Genomic DNA, 26,961 nt, shown 5'->3' with positions numbered 1-26,961 from the left:
AAACCGGACACCCAGTTCCTTTTCAACTTGTCATATTGTTGCATCACCACCTTTTAATCTATGCTGCTGCAACCTACAGAAGCTGCGCCCATACCAAGATCATTGGCCCATTATTTTAAGTACATCCCGTGTTTGTGGCATTTCTAAAACACAAGGTTTTGCCGTTCTAAGATGGCTGCCACCACTTTCCTGACCTGCATCTACATTCTCTGAGAGAGCCACAGCAGGCTGATTGGCCCTGCTTCGCCTGATAGCCAATTGCAGGGCACCGGCAGGCAAAAGCCGGCCCCTGACAAAGGCAAATGAAAAAGGATCAGGTTACCAGTCAAATGGTCGAAAAAATTTGGTCGACAGACAATTTGGTCGACACCATTTGGTCGAATGCCAAATGGTCGAATTTTTTTTTTTTTTTACCCATTTTTTGGGTTTTTTTGGGGGGGTCCCCCCCCAACCCCCTTTTTTTTCTTTTTTATTTTTTTTCCCCACATGAAAACCCACAAAACACATATATATTAAAAAAAAAAAAAATTCGACAATTTGGCATTCGACCAAATGGTGTCGACCAAATTGCAGTCGACCAAATTGCAGTCGACCAGTTGACTGGACACCAAAGGATCTGCCTGACTGAGCCTGCGAGTGCAGCGTGCATCCCACTCCCTACACCATCGTGCCCCATGACCCTTATACACCCACCTCATCACCTCCTAGAAACTCCCCTTCCGGATGGACGACTGAGTGAACCCAGCCCTGCAACGCCGCGTTGAGACACTTATCCTCGCAGGCTGTGTTACATCAGCATTCGCTTCTGTGCATTTGTCAATCGGCCCGCGCTAATCTGACCTTGGCTATTGTACGTAGCTCCGAAGTGCACCCCGAAACTTTGTATACTATTGCGCCGTCCGGCAGTTACTGCCTTGATTAATTGTTAGCATGCTGTTGTCCCACACACCCGGTGATTAAACCGTTTTGCTTGTGAATGCCAAATGTTGTACATCTGTGCGCCACTCAACCGCTACCGACCTACACTGATCAAACTGTATTGCTTGTGCACTCCAAAATGCTGTAGATCTGTGCACCATTCTGCCTCTACTGCCCGTTTCATTGTTACGAAATGTGCCTCTCACTTAGCATGCCACTGTCCCACACACCCAGTGATCTAACCGCATTTTCCTTTACCATCACAGTTAGCGATTTTTAGACTGTATGTGTTTCTAATATTTGATTACCCGTAATACTTATGACTTTGCCTAGCTGATTTTCATTAGCATTATCTCACTGCAATGCCCTCTCTCTCCTCATCGCTGTATTGCCTATGCCCAACTATACTACTTAGACAGCAATCAGTCTACACACTACCCTATAATGCCTAGTAGAACAACCTGCGAGTAATCTCACAACTGCCCACGGTGCTTTTAGGAGTCTCTACTCTTCCATACTCATTAATGTTACAATGATAGACTCCACACCACGCATCCGATTTGCATGTTATCCGCATCTACCTTAGCCTAGCTAGTTACTAAAACACCTCGAGGGCCCATCATGTACCCCCTACATCTAACACTACTACTACTACTACTACTACTACTAGTGTCCGGTATCCTTGGGGCCACCAACAGGCATCCTCCACCACCACGTCCCGCTAATGAGTACCTCCTGGCCTTAAATACAATCATGACCAAAGTCCTGCCCTCTAGGATCAAAGCCACCTTCTTCCTGCCCTCACTGAATTTCGATATACCCAACGCAATCAAGCCTACCACATTTTTGCCGAGTCTATACTTTAACTCACAAGGCACGAATAAGACTGCAGCCTCCAACATCACAGTCTTAAACCCACCTACAAACAAATGTACTCCTATAGCAGTAACACTTACTAACCGCCTGTGCCTACTCAAGGACAGAAACTACAGACTCTGTTCTAGACTCCCATCACCCAACCAGCCACTTCTCAAAAACAAACAAACAAACCCACTCTAACCACTAAGAAAAGCCCTGTGAGGGGACTCCCTACCGCATACATAACCCCAATTAGACAAAATGAGAACCGGAAACAGCCAAAAACTATTACCAATACCCCTAACGAGGCCAAATCTATCATCTCTGGAGTTCTAATTAATGCTAGATCTTTGATAGCTCACACCACTGACATAGCAGACACCATCCTAGACAATATCTTGGACTTCCTAGCAGTAACAGATTCCTGGCTGCATGCTGCAGCGGGACCCTCACTTCTACAAGCGATACCAGATAACTACTCTATCATCAGAGTGGACAGACATACAGAGGAGGGGGCATTGCCATCATCTTTAAAAATGCCCTGGATATGAAAAATAGTCAATACTTCCTCACTCTCCTCATGCGAACTACTCGCAGCCAAGCTGCAAACATTGCATAAAAGTACCATCACAATTCACTTAATTGATCGACCCCTAGGCTCTTTCGAGGAAGATTTGATGACCCTACGTTCAGACAACATCAAAACTGCCTCCCAAATTCTAATACTAGGGGATTTCAACGTAGGCTTCAATGACCCTTACGACTCCCATGCATTATCAATAGCCAACACCCTGACTGAGCATGGATTCAGCCAAAAAATTACCCAGCCCACCCATAAGAAAGGGAGGACCCTCGACTGGGTAGTAGACCTAAACTGTAATATCACAGTGAATAATATCCACCCTCAACCATGGACTGACCACCACCTGATATCGTTCGAGTTCAGCATCATTAAACCACTGAACAATACTAGCCCGATTGTACTGCCGTGCCCAACTAGAAATAAATGAAATATCACAGTGGTGGCAATTATGCCTCTGGTAATCCCAACCTTAAACTCTCTCCCAAACACTATGGACTCCAACCTATTGGTAGACACCTACAACTCTACTATGATTAAAGCATTAGACATAGTTGCACCCCTCAAAATGCGCAAAAGTAAACCAAGAGCCCACTTAAACTCCTGGTTTACCCCTGAGTTAAAACATCTACGTACTGAAAAAAGAAAACTTTAATCACTATGGAAACATACCCCCACCTTAGAGAACAAAACCAACCTGGCCACCCTCTCCGCTAAATACAAAGAAGAGATTATCCGCACCATCCGCCAGAGACTTGGCCCCCTTTATAACCAAACTAATTAATGCCTCATTCTCAACGGGTATTGTACCCAGTAACCTGAAGGAATCATGGGTACTCCCACTACTCAAAAAACAATCCTTAGACCCATCTACACCTACAAATTACAGACCAATCACAACGGTCCCATTTCTGTTAAAGATTCTGAATAGGGTAGCATACCTGCAAATCCAAGTACACTTAGAAACAAATCAGCTTCTGGGAACCCGTCAATCTGGCTTCAGACCCCAAAACAGGACCGAAACAGCGTTGATTGACCTCAAAAGCTAGATTGACGGACTCGAAGACAAAGGAAAGACGGCAATCCTGCTCCCCCTGGACCGATCGGCGGCCTTTGATTTTGTCGACCATAGAGTACTTTGCGATCACCTCGACACTGCAGCCCACTTTTCCCAGTCAGCAATCACCTGGATTCAGTCATGCCTAACAAAACCATGCAAGTTTTCTCACCGTCTGCATCAGCTGACCCCATACCGATCACGTGCGGAATCCCTCAGGGCCTGTGTCTATCCCCGACATTAAATAATATCTTTACAAAGCCACTGTTTGATTAACTAGGCCGTCTGGATGTCACCTACACGAATTACGCAAATGACACTCAGATCCTCCTTCCTTTAACGGTTCCATGTCATTTCATCACGGGATGTTTTTTGCAGGGTTTTTTACCATGATTTTTTGATGAAAAAAAACCATCAAATTTTTTTACATTATTTTGGGGGGGGGGTTCCCCCGAACCCCCCATTTTCGTTCATTTGTATTTATTCCCAAACACCCCATATATATATAATTTACTAACCCCCCCTAAAAATTAGTTTTTTTTTTCTAAAAAAAATTCACGGCAAAAAACCCAGCAGAAAACATCCCGTGATGAAAGGACGTTGTACCCCTCTAACAGGCACCTACGACTCGGATGCACGGCTTGTAAACAAAATCTACCAAGTCATTCAGGCATGGATGACCACTCATGGCCTCTGTCTGAATGACGACAAAACAGAACTCCTACTGGTGGGCTCTCCAGCCAACATAAACAAAAGGAGTACGAGCTATGCCTCCTTTTACATAGATGGGAATAGCATCCTAGTGGCCAAATATGTAAAAACACTAGGCTTCTATCTGGACACCACTTCCAACCTAAACAAACAAGTCACCATGACTGCCTCAGCTACCGCTTACACGGGCAAACTAATAAGGGCCTGTAGACCACTGCTCCCAACACAAAGCTGCCTCACCCTGGCTAGAGCACTCATATTGACTAACGTGGACTATTGCAATAGCCTATACTTGGGTGCTAGCAAATCTGTGCTCAATAAATTACAAATATTGCAGAATAATGCACTCCGAGCCGCATTAAATATACCAAGAAGAGAGCATATCTCAGCAACAAGAACGACAGTTCAAATGGCTCTCTATAAAGGAAAAGATCGAACTGAAAACACTGTGCCTCACCTTTAAAGCTTTGAACTGCCCCACCTTACTTCACTGAAAAGTTCACTATCAGATCATCAACACAGGTCACCAGGTCGTCCAACACCTCAAGCCTAGAGGTCCCAAGGTACAAATCTAAAAGAGAAGGAGGGAGTAGCTTCCCTGTCATGGCGGCCCAACTGTGGAATACCCTCCCACTTGCACTCAAGACCACCCAACTTAGTAAGGAATAACTGAGCCCAATCGATCAAGAGTCTGACCTCATTACACCAACTTGAGTAAACCCTCCCCATCACTTGCACTTATAGGCTCATTGGGCAATCCCTGCCTGCTTTTTCTGCATGTTCACCCTACGAATTTGTTCTGTATGTTTCATGTAACTCCACCTATGCAATTCTATACTGACCACACTGTATCAGTAACATGACTATACCACCTCTGTCTGTAACTGTATTTTGATTACACTGTCTGTAACAACCTACCTGTAACCACAAGAGCCCAGATACCTCCGGGTCAGGTGCGCTATAGAAATAAAATAAACAAACAAACAAACAAACCTCCATCGACATAGATGGCACTCCCATCCCCATCTCTAACCAAGTTAAAACACTAGGGGTTTACTTGGATTTTAGCCTCACCATGAGCAAACACATCAGCTCGCTGGCATCCTCCACAGCCTACACAGCTAAACTGATTTCCCTCAGCCGCCAATTTCTTTCTACACAGAACTGCATCACTCTTTCCAGAGCACTCATCTTGTCAAAGTTAGATTATTGTAATATACTATTTGTAGGTACCTCCAAGAAAAACCTATTCAAATTACAACTACTACGAAACAAAGCCCTGAGAGCAGCACTAGGCATAAATAAAAGGGACCATATCTCACAAGTTAGGAGAGAAGTACATTGGCTCCCGATCCAAGCCAGAATCCTGTATAAAGCGCTTACCACCACACACAAATGCATTACCCAAAATGCTGCCTCCTATCTTAATGAGTGCATCACCCAAAAAACCCATATCAGACTCCTGAGATCCAACACTAGTACTCACTTATTTGTCTCCCGTTTCAAGAATACAAGAACCGGCGAGTCCAGTTTCACTGTTGCAGCCCCCAGACTTTGGAACTCCCTCCCTACCAACATCAGTAATGAAACATCCCACACTCAATTTAAGAAACTCCTAAAAACCTGGCTATTTAACAAATATTATGCTCATTACCTGAGTCCAACACATAACACCTGGACTACCGTTTTCACTGCTGTATATACATATGTACCACTGCAATTGTATTACCTTACCTATGTCACCCTTCCTTATGTTTATAGTCTGTATTCATTTTGTACCTTTGTCATGTCCTGCAGAGAAGAGTTGTATTCTTCATATTTTCGCCCGTTACTGTATTAATTATGCAACTTCATTCCATGTAACCAGTAAGTACCTCATCACTAATGTAACCTACCCCATGATACCTCTGGGTTTGGGCGTATTAACAAATGTAATAAAATACAATTAAAAAAATAAAATGATGAACTGTGTCACAAAGTTGTTTTTCTTTGTAATGGGATCAAACTTGAGTCACCGCTGGGGGTCAGAATAAGTATCCTGGATATATGCCACAAAGAGCATCTCTGCATGGCTAAAACTAAAGGAATGGTAGAGAACATTTCTGGTGGCTGTAGAGGTGTAGTGGTAGTCAAGTGGTGTCTCTTGTGTCAAGAGATTTATAAAATGATGTGAACACAAGCCCAACTTTTGAGGACAATAGAGTAGGCAGACTTATTGTGGGTATATGTGGCCGAGGACGATTTGGGTCCTTTAGGTGGAGCCCAGGGGAGAATGGTGTGTATCCTCGCGTTGGTCTACCACTACTCCAAGTTGGTGGAGGTCAAGACAGAGTATGAAGCTGATAACATGGCGATAGTGACGTTCTTACATGGGATTTTCCAGAGGGAGGATTATCCAGTAAGATCCTCACAGATAATGCTCTCAATTTAACATTACATGAAATTGATCCATTTTTACCACAAATCGGGTTCGAACATCCTAAAACATCTCTATTCCACCATGCGACAAATGGGACGGTTGAGCGTTTTAAATGCACTATGATGGACTTTCTAATGATGGTGATTTCTATGAGTAGTGACATGGAAAATTAGCTCGAGAAAGGAGTGGTGTTGTACCAGCTTGTCCTGCATGCCACCGCTGGCTTAATTCTAGGGCATGTCCACTATGGTTGGCACATGTAAAGTATGTGGATTAGGACCCAGAGGGTTTGAAATGAAAAGTGGAGAGAAAAGCAGAGGAAATTAAAACAGGATTTGACCCCCTTATGTTTTTTTAGAGAGGAGAAAATACAAGAGGGGACTGCGTGCTTATGTCTAAACCAGGCTTCATGAGGATAGGGAGGATCCAGGTATTGGAGTATGTAGAGTATTGTGAGGGTACTTCAGATGCTGTTGTTATGGATGACAGTAGTATTTAGAACTAAGGCAAGACTGTGACGAGGAAGCTTGAACCTTGTGCTATAAAGAAAGGCAGAGATGTGTTATATGATGGATGTGGTCCATTCACATGTCCTGACTCCATCCAGAGTTGCCTAGAATGAGAGAATGGAACCTGGGAGTGGAGAGGATTCCAGAGGGTTGAGGATAAAAGGGTTCTAAGTGAGGCGTTTGAAGCCTGAGGATTTGAATGAGGGATTCTGCACTGCTCCTGGTGGCCTGGGTAACCCAGCTTCTGTTATGGTCTGCTGCAAACAAATGAAGTGTGTAGGTCCACTCATCCGCTCCCTGACAGCCTTTCACCTGTTTAAAAAACGTGTACAAGCTGTGTCTTTCTGGGAATCTCGAGGCAGAAGGCTGCCTTGAATGGTTTTGTTAATTCATTATTTATTTTATTTACCAAAAGGTAGAACAAACATGTAGGTATAATCATGTGCTGAGCAAGGCCTTACTCAAAACAAAATCTACATTAGGAAGAATACAAATATCTTAACAGGTAAGTAAATGAAGAACAAAATCAACATTCAATTTAGATAAAATTCCCTCCAATCAGGGTGGTCAGAAAAACAAGTGAACACTTGGTTCCGAGAGCCTGTCAGTTGGAATTGGGATTAAGAATGGGGAGGAGACAAGAGGGGAGGGGTCATGCCCGTGAGCCAGACACACTTAGAACAAGGAGGCAAAGAAGCCTCAGATGTGCCCTGTAATAGCCCATTGTATCGGTTTAGTCATGTAGCTCTAAGAAGGTGTTAGGACCTTACAGGCGTACCGGTGAGGGCGCGCCTCTTCGGGAGTCGGCTCCGGTGACTCCATGCCTCCACGAAACTGGATTTGCCAGGTTCGTCTGGATCTATCCTGGAGATGAATGGAAGACTGCTTTTCTAACACGGATGGGGCACTATGAATTTTTGGTGATGCCCTTTCGGCTGTGTAATGCCCCTGTGGCATTCCAGTTCTTCTTAAATTATATATTCAAAGACATCCTGGATTCCTTTGTAGTCACCTACTTGAATGACATCCGAGTGTATTCCAATGATTATACACAACATGTCCAACAAGCTGTCGAAGTACTAAATAGACTACGTAAACATTGACTTTATGCTAAGGTGATCAAATGTGCCTTTTACCAAGACACAGTCACCTTTTTGGAACATGTCCGTTCTCTCACTGGAGTGGACATGGACCAGGAAAAGCTCAAAGTAATCCAAACCTGGGCTGTTCCAAGGAACATCAAAGAACTCCAGAGATTTCTTGGGTTTGAAAATTACTATGGGTTAATCAAGGACTATTCACATCAAACTCAAGCTCTCAAACCTCTACTTAAAAAAGAAGCAGTCTATCAGTGGGACACTCAAGCACAAGATGCCTTCACACAATTCAAAAAGGCATTTACTAGCATGCCTGTGTTAAGTTTACCTAGGGCTGATGCCCCCTACCTTATTGAAACAGACACATCCAACTATGCTGTAGGAGCCATTCTATCTCAGAGACAAGAAACTACTTATTACCTGCATCCAGTTGCATATCACTCTCGTGAACTCACTCCTTCGGAAATCAACTATACTATTTTTGGTAAGGAATTATTGGCGATCCAAGAAGCATTCTTTGAATGGAGACACTACTTGGAAGGCACCTTTTTTCCCATCACTGTTCTCACCAATCACAGGAATTTGGTTTTCCTTAAAATTGACAAAAACAGCACCCACAGACAATCTAGTTGGGTGCATTTCTTAAGTCGTTTCGACTTTGTCATCACATTAAACCAAGAGCACAGAACACGAAAGCCGACACTTTATCTAGATATTTTCCTGATAGTATAATGCCACATCACCCGGAACTACCCTTCATACTACCCGAGAAAGTGATTGGCACACATTCCCAACCTACGGAACAGTTTTTGAATGCAATCCGTGATTCCTATCAAGAATCCATCATTCTTCAATTCCTGCAAGATGATTGGCATCATGATGTCGATGGTGTCTTATACCATGATAAACGACTCTGGATGCCCCACCATGCAGAACAACAACACAATCAAGCATGGTGTCATGACAGCTACCTTGTGGGTCACTATGGACAAAAGAAAACTTACGACCTGGTAAAAAGATATGCCTGGTGGGAGACGATGTAAAAAGACATTAAAGAATACCTTCACAGGTGTGGCGTCTGCATAAGAGCCAAAGGTCTAAGGAAAAAAAACTGTTGGACTACTACGACCTCTCCCAGTTCCGCCATATCCCTGGCACTCCATCAGCATGGATATCATTACGGATCTCCCCAAATCAAACAGATTCAACAATATTTGGACAGTACTGGATTCATTTACCAAAATGGGTCACTTTGAACCCATGTCTGGATTACCATTGGCAGCCGAGCTCACCCATACCTCTTTTCTGACCATCAATAGGCATTACGGATTACCTGGGACAATCCTTTCTGACTGGGGATCACAGTTAATTTCCCACTTCTGGAAAGCACTACATTATCCCCTAAGGGTCAATCTACATCCAATAGCTTATCACCAACATAGCGACAGGCAGACAGATAGAATCCATCAGAACCGAGAACTGTATTTCTGCTGCTACTGTAGACAAAATGAACTGGAATGGGAAAATGTCCTCCCGTTAGCAGAGTTTACATATAACAACACTATACACTCCTCTACGGGAAGGTCGCCCTTTTTCAGCTGTTTGGCGTGTCATCCGAAGATCAGCCCATTGGACACGCTTGAGACTTCCCCTGTTCCACTGTTCACTGCAGATGAATGGGTAAAAAAGATCCAGAAAGTGTATAGACCTATCCAAGATAGCCTTCATCTGATATAACCACAGTTTCTTTTGTTGGATTCTTCGTCCTGTGGAATAAAGACCACTACCTCAATGATCCTATTCCTTCAATTTAGACCTGGGCATTATGGTGAAAAGAAATCATCCACTTGAGTGACGTTATTTATCATCGTCCCTATTTTCTCATTCGAACTGGAGAAACAAATCATTGATGTTAAACATACATCACTTGATGGGGTAATACCTTGTATGTGAAGACACGTGGGAAGAAATCCTTTGTCCTGAAGATGGCCTTGACACCCTTTTCCGAATGGATAACAGAGAAGATGTCCAATTTGTCAGAAGGCCGAAACATGTCGACACCTAATCTCTTAATGGACATCTAAATTTAGTCGTCAAATTAATTAACTTGTCAAAAGAATCGTTCTCCTTGCTATTTCTACCTTGACATACCCCTTTCACTATATGTTGTTTTTTATAACAAATATGTATCAATTCACCATATTTTTAATTGAATTTTTTGAATCATATTAAAAAGAAATTTCTTTTAGCTATAATTATTGCTTTTGTCCTTTCATGTTAATAACTATTGTATAAGTTATAGAATTTGAATATATTTGTTGGTATATTGGTTTCAGTGCGACTAGTACTCTTCTCTTGCAACTCCTTTTTCGATTAAGAGAGGGGTCATCAATTCTCTGTGCTTCGGCACCCCTTTGTCTCACTTTAGGGTTTTGGACAGAGGACGCTCTTCGGTTTAACATCCTGACACAGACGTTCCTTTATTTTGTTGAGGCAGAGGAAAACACTCTTAGGATTAGGGATGGATCGGATTTCTTCCAACCCCTCTTATTATATGATAAATAAAAGTCCATACCCAACACTTAACATGCCTCCGTGTCAGAGTCTTACTCTTTATCCCTTACAGCAGCCAGAACCTAACACATGATCATATATCGACCGGTCACTAGAATAGGTACTATCACAGAAGAAGATACCACTCGAGCTAGAAGGTTTCAAACCTCCAATGGTAGGGATGATGTAAAGCTTATTGTATCAGGCACATATTGTTATTTACATTGCTCATATTATAATGACTGTTTCAGAAAAATGATTCCTTTGTTAAGCCATGTGAGGAATCCGAGGGCGTCCTCAATTCTTTCCCCAACATCTCCTCTTAAGCGGCCAGGGAAAGACTGTCGCTTTCGAATCCTGACCCTGGGGTTGGATATGCAAGGGAGGATCACCTGGATGGAGGAGACTTGGGGAGTGGGGATGAGGCACCCTTGGGTGAGACATGGTATCCCCTATTTACCTTTTCCAATGCGCCTAATATCCCCCAGGACATTATAGGTTATTACCAGTCCCTTCCCTATCTTTTACATAAATCATCTCCCAGTAAAACACCTGTCAGGTACTGGGACAAGGAAGAGACACACCATAGTCATACATCTTCTCTTTTTGGATTCTTCTCACACAAACACCACTTAGTTACTGAGCCGAGGAGGCCACCATTAACACAGACTGGAAGAAGAAACATGAGCGGTCTAGTTGTTGGACTCATTATCGTGGAGCCGGGAACTTTAAAACAGGCTCTACTGAGAAACATAGAGAGAGGCACAGAAAGCGCGATGAAGAGTTCCACAGCAGAAGTTGTGGCGGCGATAAGGCACCTTCCCAAGACACTGGGAGGTATAGTGTGATCCGGTGCAGTAGGCAAGAGGGGCTCATTGGCAGTCTGAGGCAAAGCTGAGAAAGCAGTGCAGTACAGAGCAAAGGTACCAGGAGCGTTGGAGAGACTCCCGAACACTCACAGGTGCAGGAGCGCTAACTGCAGTTTTCCAGAGCTCTGAAGTAAGCAGAGAGGAAGCCGTGGAGGACGCTGTATGCTACAGGGAACCAGCGCAAGCAGACTGCGGGCGGAGACAGTTCTCTGGAAAGCCACAGAAAGTGGAAAACAAACCAAGAGAGGGCTGGTGAGTCCGCCTGGGTAAAAAGGGGGCCCTGGACATGGTGGATGGGTGGTTTAGTGCCAAAAGACATTTAAATTTGAATATCTGAATTGAATATAGGGAAACGAATAAGAAAAAGTTATTAACTTGATGAGAAGCCATAAAAGCAAGCATTGCCCAGAGTCAAATAAGCAAACATTGCCAAGAGCCAAGAATAGTTGTGAAAAAGAACTATAATAGTAACAAAGCCTGTATCTGCCTGGGTAAAAAGGGGGCCCTGGACATGGTGGATGGGTGGTTTTAGTGCCAAAAGACATTTTAATTTGAGTATATGAATTGAATATAAGGAAACCAATAAGAAACAGCAATTAATTTGATGAGAAGCCATAAAAGCAAGCATTGTCAAGAGTTAAATAAGCAAGCATTGCCAAGAGCCAAGAATAGTTGTGCAAAAGAACTATAATAGTAACAAAGCTTGTATGCAAGAGAAACCTGGCAAAAGGCTGCCCGATGCTTTGATCATGAAACCTGAAACAGAGCATACATTTCCTAGCTGGAGAGTGTACTGGGAAGCTTATGATGGATTGTGCAAACAAACTATAATGGTAACTGAGTTTCATAGCAGGAAAGTGTACTAGACAGCCTTGTTGTTCTGGCAAGTGATAGTTACTAAACAAGTGAATGATGACAAAACAAGTGATAATAAAGCTTCCAAGGGCACTTGAAAGGATACCAAGTCAAGCCTCACTGTGAAGCTCAGACTGTGGCAAGATACCTATGAAACAGATCCAATGAAGGTGTGTCGGTTGTGTGACCTGTAATGGGTGGACCGCGTGGTCCGACAACTGTGCCTAGACCGAATACACCCACCTAAAGAAAAGCCACGTTGTGATTGAATAAAAGAAGCCTATGTGAACTGAAATTGATGAACTGAACTTTATAAATTGGTGAAAGGTAACCAAACCGGAAGAGCTGAGAATTGTGTTATTTTGGAACATTGAATATCCCAAGGAATGGTGTTATTTTGAAACATTGGAAGACTTGAAATGTTGCGGAAGGGAACCCCTCTTTTGTAAAGTGAACTATTTGAATGTTGGGAAAGGGAAACCCCTTTTCTAGCTAAGAGCTGGAAGAAGCTCTGAACTTTTCTTTTGAACACTTCTCATTTGATGCCGACATCCCTACGCATTGTATACAATTAGATGTGATGGCAAGGATAGGTTTTGGACACAGACAGATGTTTGCTTTGGGCTTCCTGACAGCCATGAGGATGCTCTTGAGAATGAAACATGTGTTAGCACACATAACAGGCTTGAGCATCGAGGTATGTTAAATATCCAACCCAAAATACAGTGACATGCACAACCAGCATGGGCATTGACATATGTACATTTCAAATACAAAATACAAAACATATCAAGTTTTCCAAATACATTTATACTATTCACAGACACTTCAGATCTTCTGAGACGACAAATAAACTAAATTGTGCAAACTAGTAGTGCATACTCAAATGACTCAGGCAATCACCTCTTTCCAGGTCGTACATATCACATTTTAGGGAGGTGACAGAGGAAAGATGATTGTTAGCTGGAAGGTTTTATTTCAGGCAATGAGTAAGGAAGGTCTTTATGTACATGCATTTGTTGCATTATTGGCTGAGGACTCTTACCAATCAGGATCCAGACTGGCTGCATGTGGAAGAGACCTGTGTGGAACCTTTCCATTTGAAGGACTTTCTATCAATGAATAGGAAGATATAAGGCATCTCTACCCTGCCCACAATTTCCTTTGCAGTTAGGACTTGGAAAGAGTGCACCCATCTTATGTCATGTAATGTTCTACTCCACAGTGCTGCACCATCGTGCTGCAATCCAGGTACTACAACATAACAATAGGAATCTTTACGAGTGCCCAGTGATTTTGCTGAAATTGTGGATCTTCCACATCTCTTACAATTGTTTCCATTTACTAAGCCCTTGGTAAAATCACCTTTTCTTCAGGAACAGCAGACTCCATTGCAATTCTTTAGAATATTTCATATACAATCATTGCACTTGTGGATTTTAATGTTTGACTTGACAGTTCAGTTTGCAAGCATCAGCAAGCAGACACTAGCCTTCTCTAACCTGTGCGACCTTTTTGGTATTAAGATCTGGCCAAGTTACCCCCCACCCAGGAGGGGGAGCACACACTGTACCATCCTGTCTCCCTCAATTGCATCTATGAATGTTCTGGTTAGGCCACTCTCTTGGAGCAAACACTTTCTCACCAAACACATTTGGCAAGACTAGGAATGCTCCCCTAATGCCACCTACTAACCTGGGCTCCATAGCTGTCAGAGTGATGAAACATGCGTCTCTAATCCTCTTTTCAACAACCTTCACTGTTCCTCTGATGTCAAGTGGGGCACTCCACTCCCTCCTGGGTAAATTGCACCATGAGTTAAGAACAACTCTGGACCTCCTGGCCTCTACTTTCCAGATTCGGGACTAGATGACTGATAAATCTCTTTGTCTGAATGGACCAAGAACAAGATCATCCACCCAAGACCAACTTGTCATTTGATCCTGAAGTGGACTCACTAAAAAGAATGAACAGCTCCTGAGCAGTGTTGTCTCAAATGCAATGACACCAAGGACAAAAAGGCTTGGTTCAATACTGCTTCTCTGAAACTTTTAGCTGATGACTAAATGACACTACCATTGAGATCATCCACTTTGGCAACTCCTCTTCCCCAAGATCACGTTTGATTAGTCTCCTGCCCATAGAGCCCACCTACAATTGCATCTTCCACCAGGAAACCTGGTCTGAACTTAGACAGCCTTCTGTCCTTTGAACCACAGATACAAAATTTGACAGAGAAGTCACCTCCAGCTCTATGTACCAAAACCCAGGATCTTCCCATTCCTGAACATGAGCCAAAGGGTTCAGATGATGTCAGGCAAATTACTCTCAAACCTTGACTACTGTAATACCCTCCTGTTAGGCCTCCCTAATAACCTTATCCAAAAATGTCAATCTATTCAAAAAAAGGCAACAAGACTCATCCTGTACCCGAAACCCACAGACAACATCTCGCCAGCATTTCTCACCATCTAATGGCTCCCTGTTAGGGCATGTATCAATTTCCAAATCCTTTGCCTCATCCACAAAGCATACTGTTTCAAGCAGAGGATCCGAAATACTCTCCATTCTGACACCTAAAATCAAGTTGTTCTAAAACTGGTCATTGTCTCCTTCAAGAAAAATACATTGGGTGGCAGGACTGTGCGTGCTGCAGAAGTCGCCCTGTGGAATGACCTCCCATTGGGCTGGAAAGCAATAGACAACCATATTCATTCCTGAATCTTCTCCTATCTCTGATGCCGAAAAATCCAGAATTCCGCCGCCGCTCTCCTTCTAAATGTTTACACATTTGGTCAAAATAAGCCCTTGGTCTTGCTTACCTCCAATAACAGACGCACAATTGCAAACAAAACAGAATTCAAGTGCTTTTTTCTTGGTCTATTGGGACTTCCACCTAAAATGCCCCCTTTCTTCTGCCCACATTTCAAGCCTTATTTTCCCTTCAGAAACACCTACTCCTTCTCCACAATGCTTCTTCAAGCTTTGCTGTGCGACAGCCAAAGAGGCAGAGGTTGTGCTGGCTCAGATCTAACTGCACAGCTCTGGAACTGCCTTCCTCAGCCCATGCAGAAAATTGATGACCACATGACCTTTGACCAACCCACCAAGAGTTTGATGTTCCCTTTTGAATCCTGCGCGTTCTCTTCCTTGCCTCACCCTCAAGCCAAGATGCCATTTTGGTGGTGTGCAAAGCACTCTTTAAATCTTCATATAAATAGATAATGTACTTCACAATATAACTCACTCTGCCCTGATCTATCCCGCTCTCATTGAGGTCTGTTGTAAGTATTTTATGCATTCAGAGGAGCACAACCTGCAAGCAGAAATCTACTGAAAGAACTGTTGTAGTGGCACTGAGTCATGTGGATGGTATTAAAAACCACAGATTCAGGATGTGGTGGCGAGGAACCTATTATCTCCGGATGAGGTGGAGCACCTGAAAGATCAGTGGGTCCGGGGAAAAGTAAGTCACATATCTGGTTCTCTAGAGTCCTACTTGAATATCAGAGGAACCGGCATGCCAGCAAAGATCCCGAAATGCACACAGGACAGGCCACTCTTGACAAGTTCTTCAGCGTGGCGAGGTAGAGCAGTGGGTTGAGCATCTGATGCATGACATTCTGGTGATAGAGTAGAACGTTAGTGGGATGGCCCTACCGATTTCTACTGAGTACAGCTAAGTAAGTTATTAACACAGATTCTCAATTCCATTTGTGGTGTGTGCTGCATTAGTGGGAAGATGGTTTTATATTATGAGGAATAACTCTATATCTGTTGTAATTTTCTCACCTGGTGGTAGACAAGTGAGGGTTCCCTGCTTTCATTTTGTAACCCCCCTCCTTTCCCTGTGTATGTGTGACCCTCTGCACTGGCATATCCTACAAATGTCATCTATGTAGAGGCTCAAGTTTTTACATCAACATGAATGGGAGGAGAGCCGCCATGACTAGTACCTTGGGGGTCTACGTCAGAAATACCTGAATGAAATCACTCTCAAACACGGCGGCCCTGTTGAAAACATTGTATTCTTCGCTTCTCAGCAGCTGGGAGAGGAGCCCTTTGCCCACCACCAGGTTCAGTTCGATATCGACTTCCTCTGGGGTGGCCCCCCACAGGAATGTGTCCGCCATTTGGAACACTGGGGTACATCACATCACTCGTTCCCGTGTCCGGTTCAGCCCGAGCCACCTCCACGTTCTTGGTGGACAAATAGCACACTGACCGTCAAGGAAGGCCGTCCATGTAGGCCATAGCGGATCATGCTTTCAGAAAAGGACCCACTTCTGTTGCACTTGCTTATGGGCACAAGCCCTAGCAGCTTCCAGATTCAGTGATGTCACAAGGACACAGCAGTGATGTCACGAGGGCAAGGCTAGCTTTGAGAGCCCAACCATTGAGAAGGAAAGGGAGATGTTTCCGCTTGGTCCTTTTAGCAGGATTAGGATTCAACGTTTGCCCCAAAAGGTCACTCTCCAAGCTTATTTTTTGCTGCTTTTCCGCTTTTATCAACATTTTGCCTTGGTAAGTGTCAGTGTTTCACCACACTCCCTAAAAAAAGACCACATTACCTTGAAAAGTGTCTGTTTGACCACTTCCCCTTTCCAACTGTGCATGTTTCCCCAATTTCCTTTCATAAGATTGGTAAGATCTTGTCACTTGTCAAGCGCTGTTTCACCATATGCCACTGTAGCCCTTTCTCCACGTGCCACTGACAAGCGTTGAAATGTGTGCTACACAACTTTATTAATGTAGCTGTTCAGTGTGAAGTGGACGATTTAGGTGCCAGGGTGCATCAAACAACACACCATGTATATTTAGACATTTCTAAATTCGCCTTGGATCATGCAGTCATAGGCATTTTAACAGTAAGACTTTGCAGGGGAGACTGGGAGGGCAGGGGCCTGGGTATGTATCATTAGATGGCTTTGTTAGGTATTTTAAAATGCTTCCTAAAAAGGTGAGGTTTTTTTTGTAATGTCACTTGGGGAGTAGTAATGTGCAGCCTTGTGGGTTAGGAAGATTGTCTGTAAGATGTATCCTATGTTGAACAGGTGCCGGCAGCCCTACAGATAAGGGGTGTATCGGCCACTTTTACTCCCTAAAAATTGGCAAATACTCCCAAAAAATATAAATAGGGAGTAAAGATACTCCCAACAAAAAGTCGGAAAAAGACACTTAGAATCTTGGATATGTTTGGACAAGAAGTACATGTAGTACCACAGGAAGAAACCTCTATCTATTATAACTGCCAGATCGGAAGAAGTAAACCTGTATTTTATAACCTGCATGAATAACTAGGTGCAAAGAAATATTTATTACAAAAACATTTCCGTTTTTTCAGTTGAAACACATTTACTCGCTTATAAAATACTCTCAGTGGGAACTGAACTTACATTGTTACTCCCTAAAAAAATCATTTTACTCCCAACATTAAAAAAAATAGGGAGTAAAATACTTCCACTTACAAATCTTATTTTGAGCACTGGGTGCCGGATACAGAGACAGCAGCGTTGGGGGTCATGTGATCATCAATTGTGGCGGGTGCCTGGGCTCATTCATGCTTCTTGGTGCTAAAATGCCTTCAGAGTCCTGTGCGTGGAGCACTCAGGGTTTTAAGGGGGTCACCCTTGGACAGTTCCTGTACCACTGTGGGAAAGACATTTGTTGGGAATCAATGTTTATATATTTACGCATAAGGGGCAGCTCCAATTGGGCGGCTTCCTCTGTATTTATTGCGTGGGGGTGTCAGAAGCAGCATTCACTGTTGGCACAGATTCCTTTTAAAACGCTTGCCCTACAGGAATGTGTGGTAGTGATGGTTTGATGTACACCCAGGTGAGAAATTGAAGCGTCCTCTTCCAGGATGCATGGACCAAGCGCCGATCAAGGGGGAGGCACCCTCTCTATGATTCGTTTTCAGAAACAGGAAAACTCAGTGTGTAGATGAAATACATCAATCAAAGCTAGAACCAGCAAAGGAAGATAGTGGGGGAAACGTCCATAGAATGCAAAGAGCCTGAGTAACAGGGTAACCAACCAAGCACAGAGCCAAACGCTCACCAACAGCAGGGGTAGAGACAGAGGTGAAGGGTCCAAGCAGAGTTTCAGGACTCAAGACACCGGGGTTAGTTGCCGAACTAACTGAAGCAGCTAAGAGGAAAGGCCAGGAGCAGTGAGAGATGATACCACTGCAACAGCGCCAATAACGCAGCCCTTAAAGGCAGGTAAAATATCCCTTCTCCTTTGCCATCCAGTAGAGAGAATGCGACAGACATGCAAATAGGGTTTTCCATGTGACACCAATGTGCAGTGCAGCACCTGATCCCATGTTCTTGGTTGCCATCCCAAATCAGGAGCACTCGCTGTAATCGCCACTCACCCTCAACCTCCTTTTTGGCTCCAGGGAGAGTAGGCACGAGGACTGCCGTCTCGATCTGGATCACACCCAAAGCACAGGGGCAGCAGTAACACAGAACCAAGTAGCGCTGGGCAGGAGCAGTGGCCGGGATCTATTTCAGGGGCAGTAGCCGGGATCCATTTCAGGGGCAGTAGCCAGAGCTGCCCAGCCCTGAAAGAAGAACACGCATTGAAGCAGGAGCAAGCTCAACAGTGGAAGGCGGCAATTACAGCAGGGGTGAAAGCAGTGCGTAATGACTTCCCCACGTAGGTAGAAGAGAGAAGAAACATTGCATGGTCCTTTAGGTGTCCACATACTTCTACAGCAGCTTCCAACAGTGTGTCAGAGAATCCCCTCACAGAGAGCAAACAATACACATTCCAAAGACGACACAGAAGGGCCACTGTTCCGATTCCAACATTCCAATCCCAGTATTTCCATAAGAATGCGATTGCACATTAATAAGGTGCTTCATCTATAATGGCGGCTTCCTCTACTTCGCAATGGTTTCCATCCTGCACACACTTTATTTACGCCAACCTTCTCATATGTCATGGGCCACCAATCTCAACCATGGCAACATGATTCTTGAATAAGAACTAATTTAAGTGTTTGGTGATGGGGCGCTGTGCTCTCCTAACACCAAATTATATTTAGACTTTATAGATTCAATATTCGTACTTATGTACTTCCATGTGCCCACTTATGCTGCAACAGTACTCTGGTGGTTGTAACACTATAAAACAACCAGTGTCAAATATTGGAATAAAATCCAGTTAATTCCATACGCTGTGGTTCAAAAAAAGGATTTTTTTTATAATTATCTCAACAAAAACCCAACAGAAACCTACATTAACTCATTAGCGAGCAAATGCACATGTTTCGCCCATTATGGCTCTGTCCAGGCAGTATTTTAACAATTGATCAATATCCATAGACAGTGCAATTCTTAGCAATATTACTTGGCTCCTTTAAGTACAAAATCAAAATAGGAATAAAGTCTTAATCACAGCTGTTTACACATTGTGTACCCTATCGATCCACTGTCCTTTTTATGAATGTAATCTAAAAAGAGAGAGAAAATAACAAATGGTTTTCAGAGGCATTAACAGGAGAAAAGAAGGACATTTCTTTTTTTTAAGTTCTACAGTTCATTCACAATGACACACTATTGCTTTGCCTACTGACACTCGTCCATACCCAGTTACATTCCTGAACACAAAATACTATCTACCTATGTTATCTACTTGGGATCCCAAATTCACACCACTGTCCAGCACCCCGAATACAATCTGGACACAATATACAGTTTATATGTGAACCTTCCTAACAACTATTCCCTTATGACCAGTAACTTAAACCATATAGAAAGTAAATAGTGGGTGATTCGCCCCTTTCTTACCTCACTAAATATACTTCTAAGCACCCCGTAGAATATAACAATAACGGATCCATTCCACTCAGTTCTAGAAAATCAATTGTACTCCTGTATCCAATGGTATAACAGAAAATATTAGCTAATTAGATTCCTATTGTGCTTCCAGATATGAATAATTTGTAAGTGGCACCAGTTACGAGGATCCTATTTAGTAAAAGTAAACAAATGTATTCCTGTGTTAGCTGATCCCTTGTTACAAGCAACCATATGTATATATACAGAATCCAATCTTACAATATGCTCAATATTAAGGTTTCCATGAGAATCTATAAAAAACACAGGAATGGATATCCCATTAAATTGAATACCTATAATCTACATCCTAACTTGAAGCTATCCCATCTTGAATCATATTTTACCTTAAGTGATTCTACCAATTTGGATTCTTCATCGGCACTGTTTAGCTTCTTCCTGTTTCGATCCACAATAAACATTCACATCTGAAATAAGTAAAAATCCACCTTAGTAAGTAGTAGGGTGGACCGAAGCTAAAACTTCAAAAGAACCTCTCCCTACCATTACCCTTACCTTTCAGTTTGCACATTCTTTCAACGGTGGTGGCAGTGCCCCGCATGCAGGATTGCCGCTGCCATCTTGTTGTACATAGTTTATAGCGTCACGCTGTGATGCGTTTGGACGTGGATGCGCCATACGTATCGTGATGTCATCACACGCCCACGTTCGTTGGCCATACCCATTAGTGATGGCATTCCATAATGAGAATTATTTGTACAGAAAGGTACCAGCCTATATATAAATGTAATCCTGACTTCCTATAGCATGCAATTTCGCTAAGAACTGAAAAGGCAATCCCTCAATGTGTTCATTATCTATTCATCGATTTCAAATGTTTACAACCTAATATTAGTATCCTATTTGGTCCTGCTAGAAATAATGTTTCATGTTAAACACCCCAGTTAAATCAGATAACCCTGCCTCCTACTCCTTGGGTTCAGCCCCTATGTACAGTACTCTGTCGCTTTCCAGCTTGGGTTGCTTTTTATAAATCCTGTACATATGTAAAAGATTTAAACATCAATGGCTGGACATTAAGAAAGTAGTTGGACAACGAACCTGATGAATGGTGGAATGCTGCATATTAACTTCATCTGTGGAAGGAGAACATAGTGAGGGAAATAACGGTTATTCCTGTTGCTTGGCTGATAAATCGCTTTGTAGGTCTTGTGCATGTGGGGCACTTGAATAGAACATTAATGAAGAGCAGAGTCAGGCAGTTTTATTGCTGGCCAGGAATGGATAGACATTTGGAATTGGCAATCAAAAATTCTGTGACATGTGCCTCAAGTGACAATGTACGAGGTGCAAATAAATAAACAGCCATAGTGCCCAGTGAAAGTGCCTAATGTACCATGCGTTAACGTGGCTCTAGCTTTCATATGACCTTTTCATGATTTTAGGAAATAACTGCAAATATTTGTGTATTTGGGGTTTTATATAGCACACACCTAGCTAGGAAGCAACAGAGCACTATGCATGTCATTAAGGGTAGCATATGCGGTCAAGAGGGGGAGTTACAATATGTGGCAGGGGATGTTCCGGCCACAGCGTTGGGATGTGATGCTGGAATGCAAGGAGCCTAGGCAGCACCTAGTATTGGCTCAAAAGTCTGTATTGCCACCAGGATGGTGTTCCAGTAGACTGGGGCATAGCAAGAGAAGTCCTGTTTCCTGTTTTTTGCCTCGTGCACCCGTTTCATGTATAGCAATGGCCTGGCTCCTGGATAGTGCGACTCACCTGCGCTACAGAGCTAGATAGGCAGGTGTGCAAGTGGTGCGCCTCCCTTAAGATGAGAGAAATGTGGAGGGAATTTCTTGTTCCCCATTATGACTCATGCTGTGGCATGTTGGGTGACCCAAAGTCGGACGAGATGCATCACTGAAATCCTGTGAGGATGGCAGTTACCTCATCGATCTAGGAGATTACCAGGCCTTGAACTGTGGTTCTGTACATGTATATTGTCTTGGTGGACTACCACATCAAATAGATTGTACTACAGCTATTTGTATATGTAAGTTCCAGAAAGGGTCTCATTACGGGTCTGGAGGTAGCTGTGCCGGTAAAACAGGTAGGTAGCCGCCAGACCTGTAATGAATGACTGGCACCTGACTTCCCGGTGCCCCATTGTGCATACAATATGGGTAATGTTTGGCGAATGCAACTGCCTCCTACTACTTGTGTCCAATGGGAGGTGCTCTCCAGTCATGTCAGAATTGGTCTCCCAAGTCCCAACATAAAGTGCTATTACATAACCTTAGATTATATGATAGTTCATTAGTATACATTCCTACAGAATACTATACTTCATTTCCTTCTTATTGGTATTGGATCGGAGTTGGGACCTCAACCAAAAACAAATAATCATACAATCCATCCTTATTCATATGAAGGTTTGCAAATCAGTGTCCTTGTTTAACCCATATACTGTATTTTGTAGTTTGCATGTAAGTCTTGTCTCTTCCTGCCTCAGGATCAATTCACGGTCTCCCCATTTGATGCTTGGGCTTATGTGTTTCACTCCAATTAATTTCATCTGGTCTTTGTTGTCCATTTGATGCTCCAAAGCCCAATGTTCCTGTAGTGGTAATTTCTTCTCAGGATGGGAGGCCATATTAGGTGTTCCCTGATACGAAATCTTAATTCTCTAATAGCCGAACCCACATACAATTTATTACAGACACAAATTACAATATAGATCACATACTTGGTTCTGCAATTAATGAAATCCTATATTAGTACCCTTTGATTGCAACCAGTAACATAGGTTTGTATGTTATTCAAGGCATGTTTGCACATGGTGCAGTTCATTTTTGAAAAATACGGTGCAAGGAGATAGCCAATGCTGGTAATTTGCTAAAGTGACAGGGTCTGTAGCAGAAAAAGGCCTGTTTCCTACTTTTCCCCTCTAGCACGTACATGTTTCCAGTCTGCCAATGCTGTGGCATTTGTGGTCTCAGAATGGCCTCCCGAGATGAGTTTCTCGACCAAGTAGAGTGGTGTTTTGGTTGTGAATGATTTGTAGGTGTTGCAGGCTGTCACGAGCATCATGCATGCATAAAGGCATGCCAATGAATCTCCTTGAGGGTGCATTAGGAGGCTCAATCTTGCACCGGACTCAGAATGGAGCCATTTGCCCCTTCCCTCTCACTGCATATCCTCAAGTATGATGGCTATGATTTCCTAACAATCTCGCCTTGCCCCATTTGCTTAATCACATTGGGTTCTTTACTGCCAGGCTGGATAGATAATCTGCAGGAACGTTTTTGCTACCTGGAAAATACCATTCCTTTTTAGGGAAAACTTGAAAGAGCCATAGGTGTCGTGACTCAAGACCTCAGAGAGGTCTTGAGGCGGCTGAAGCAGTGGCTGTTGGTAAAGATGCCCCTGCGTGAGCGGGCTTTGCACCTCTCCCTCGTACAACATGAGGGAATCTTCTTTGGCCTCTTTGACCAGCCATTCCTCTCGCACTTCCAACTGAGGAGTAGTGGCGAAAGGATCTACCCCTCCAAGAAGGGCCACTTGGGCGAAAAGGCTGAGGCTGCCTAATAGCGGCACCCAAAGATGTGGCTACCGCCTTCGAGGTCTGCAGCTTATCAAGGCTTTCATCAGCCTTGCTGGCAAAAAGATGAGACCCGTCAAAAGGCAAGTTAAGGAGTCTAGACTGCACGTCTGGGGAAAATCCAGATTTCCTTAACCATGCAAATCTGCAAATTATGGTGCTTGCCACCATGGCTCTGCTGATGCGGTCAGCAGAATACAGACCCAACTGAAGAGACTCGTACATGGCTTCCTTGCCGTCTCCAACAATGGCCAAGAAACCATCTCTTTCCTCCCCTTCGGGAATATGCTCAGCCGCCATAGAAATGCAGTCCCATAGTGTGTATGAAAACTTTGCTAAGGCATATGTGGAGTTGGCTGACTTACTCCCCGCAGAAAATACTTTTCTTGCCCATGCATATACCCATTTGTCATCCCTTCCGGTGGGATTGTTGGATAAGCTGCTTGTTTTGAGGTTGCGGTTGCTGCCTGCACCACCAGACTTTCTGCGGTGGGGTGTTTTGATAAGTAGTTGGGGTCACTACTAGATGGACAGTATTTTCTTTTCATGTTCTTGTTTACTGCCGGACTTGACCCTGGCGTCTCCCAATTGGCACTCACCCTTTTCTGAGGAGTAATGTGGAAAGGTAAAATTGGATCCTTTTGCAGACCTTTATCAAGGATGTCTGTTAGATCATCCTGCTCGAAAGTGAGGGCAGGTCTGCTCCATCCCAGGTAATCTACTACCTTAGACATCAACTGTCTGTATGAGGCAGCTGCATGTTCATCGGACTCAGGATCACCAAATTCTAATTCTGATGAAGTGTCCACTCTTTGCAAATGTTCATAAAGGTCCTTTAGCCTGGATTCCTCTGATATAAAACTATAAATAGAGGTTAGTGACTTAAAGCAATCCCTTCTTGGTAAAGGAGTGAACGTTTTCTCTGGTAAGGGTGTCGAAGGTTTCAAAAATGTTGAGCTTGACGCTTGAGGAGTCATTGATGTCCTTGATGAAGATGTTTTCGACTTTGATGGCACCAAAGGTGTTGATGGCATTGATGGCGCCATTGGTGTCGATGGTACAGCTGGCGTAGATGGCGCAGCTGGCATCGAGTGTGCAGCTGGGGTCGATGACCTCGACTTATTTTTCTACTTGTAACTCGAAGGTTCCTTTGATGATTTCTCATTGTGTCGCTGCCTCGACGGCTCTCGAGGCAGATCTGGCCTCTGTCCTGGCCTCAAGGGCATGCAGGATTTGGCTCAAACCCTTTCCTTACGGGCTTTAGAAGGCACGGTAGGAGCATGGCTTGTCTAGCGTTTTTGTTTTTCAAAGGTTTTGAGCATTTCTAACCTGAATGCTTCCCATTCGGCATGAGTGGAGGCCTCAGTGGGACAGGAAATAGCTCTCTCAGGAGAGGAGTCAGACGAGGACGTCGAAGTTGGTGATTTACGCTGCCTCTTCTTTTTCTTTCTCGGCGACAAGGAGGAGTGGTGGGAGTCACTCCTTGACCTGGACCTTTTCACCTTCTTTCTTCAAGGACAGTCGCCTCTCGCATCGTCAGAAAACAGTTTCTTTGACGGGGTTTTTCCTAGGGTTTGTACCTACCGCTAATTTCCCCTTACGCTCCTTCAGAGCTTTTCCAGTCATTGATTGACATTCGAGCAGGCCGAGGTCTTGTGCTCCACCACAAGCATACTCGATGCAGATCGGTTAGTGAGATCTTGGAACCGCAGTCTTGACACTTCTGAAACCTGGTCTTCGGGGTAGACGGTGTCGAAGACAAAGACATTTTAGTATATTTTACGAAGGAAATACTGAAGCACACTGTAGTTCTTCGAAGCATAAGCTTACTTGGAAAAACTGAACAGAAGTCAATGGGCGTTGCAGGTGCTAAATATGTCTTTGATGACATCATCCTCAAGATGGAGGCCCTCGAGGGGCACCGAGTCGACTGCATCGACGCACAGCGCCCTCAGCCAAAACATTTTTGCTGAAGCTGGATATTGAATATCAAAGATGAGGAATACGTGGGAGGACACAATCCATTCAAACAGGGAATTTGGTTTGACTGAGCCCACAGGATGTGGTTCTGGAATCCATGTTACTGGGTCAGCTTGCCTTAGGACTGTGGTCTGCAGTACGCCCCTCCCTTGCTTCCCTAAATCCCTTCTCTATGGCTTTGAGTCACAGTCTCCAGGGTTTAGCATGCCCAGCGCTTCATCTTGTTAAACTGTAGAGTCTATCTTCTCTCGAGCTGGACTGGTTGGGTTGTAGAGCTTGGGGTCGTCTGGATAGGAGTGGGCCATTAGGCCTTCGCGGGTGTTGGATCCTGCCATTAAGAGGTTTTCCCCACCTGTTTGCAGTGTGGGCCAGGCACATAAGGTTGTTCCTCCGGGCATTTATACCTGCAACCTGGTGATGGTCCACCAGTGAATGATTCTGATCAAGGCGAAGGGTTAGGAAACTGCAAATGTTCCCTCTGCTCAACACTTCACCCCTTTCCTCCTCTCATGTCTTTCTCCCTCCTTTCCAATTCTCTTCCCTTCTCATTTCTTCTGGCCTCTCTTCCTTCTCTTTCCGTCTTTCTGTGCTTGTTCCATCCTCTCTACTTACTGACCTCCTAACGCATAGCTAATTACTTTCCGCTGCCTATCCACCTTTCCCTTCTTACCTTCTCCAATATTTATTTGTTCTTTATTCGCCATTCCTTTCTCTTTCTTGACCTCCTCCAACCTTTCACCTTTGATTTTCCATTTGTTCATTCTCCCTGCTCCACTCCGTTCAACTTTTATCTCCTCCAATGTATTAGTCTCTCTCCCCTTGTCATTCTTTTTTCCTAAACTTTCTCCTCCATCACCGGTCTTTGCTCTTCCACGCTCTCTTCTGCTCCTCTGCCTCTCCCCTCCTCTCTTGGCTCTTTCCACGAAGACTGCTGCCCCATCTGAACTCTTTTCTCCCCCTCCAGTGCTCCTCTCTCCCACCTACTCTTCCGCTCTTCTCGTTTCTTCCTCAGCTCCTTTCTCTCTCCCCTGCTCATCTTTCATCTTGCTCCAACCCCACTTTACTCTCTCTCCACCTTTCCTTCTCACTGCAATGCCACACTCCGAAATGAATCTCACTCTCCGTACTTCTAACTCTCTC

The 26,961-nt window shown here is 43.9% G+C and overlaps 1 protein-coding gene across 2 annotated transcripts in view; it reads right to left on the bottom strand.

The window, feature by feature from the left end:
- LOC138514193 (Golgi-associated RAB2 interactor protein 1A-like) overlaps positions 1–26,961 on the bottom strand; it is a 563,172-nt gene that overhangs the window by 448,417 nt on the left and 87,794 nt on the right. Inside the window, exon 1 of one of the 2 annotated variants that reach the window (XM_069629527.1) lies at positions 18,809–19,149. Coding sequence is in view for 1 of the 2 variants with exons in the window: in XM_069629526.1 (XP_069485627.1) it covers positions 16,407–16,559 (153 nt within the window). In the remaining variant the exon portion in view is untranslated. Of the gene's footprint in view, positions 1–16,406; positions 16,719–18,808 lie in introns of those variants that run through there. The other variant, XM_069629526.1, reaches the window with a different exon arrangement.

This window comes from Ambystoma mexicanum, chromosome 12 (assembly GCF_040938575.1).
Source record: "Ambystoma mexicanum isolate Mex_15411 chromosome 12, UKY_AmexF1_1, whole genome shotgun sequence".
Lineage (NCBI taxonomy): Eukaryota > Metazoa > Chordata > Amphibia > Caudata > Ambystomatidae > Ambystoma > Ambystoma mexicanum.
Note: the sequence above shows the minus strand (reverse complement) of the source record. Positions and strands in the feature narration are given on the sequence as shown.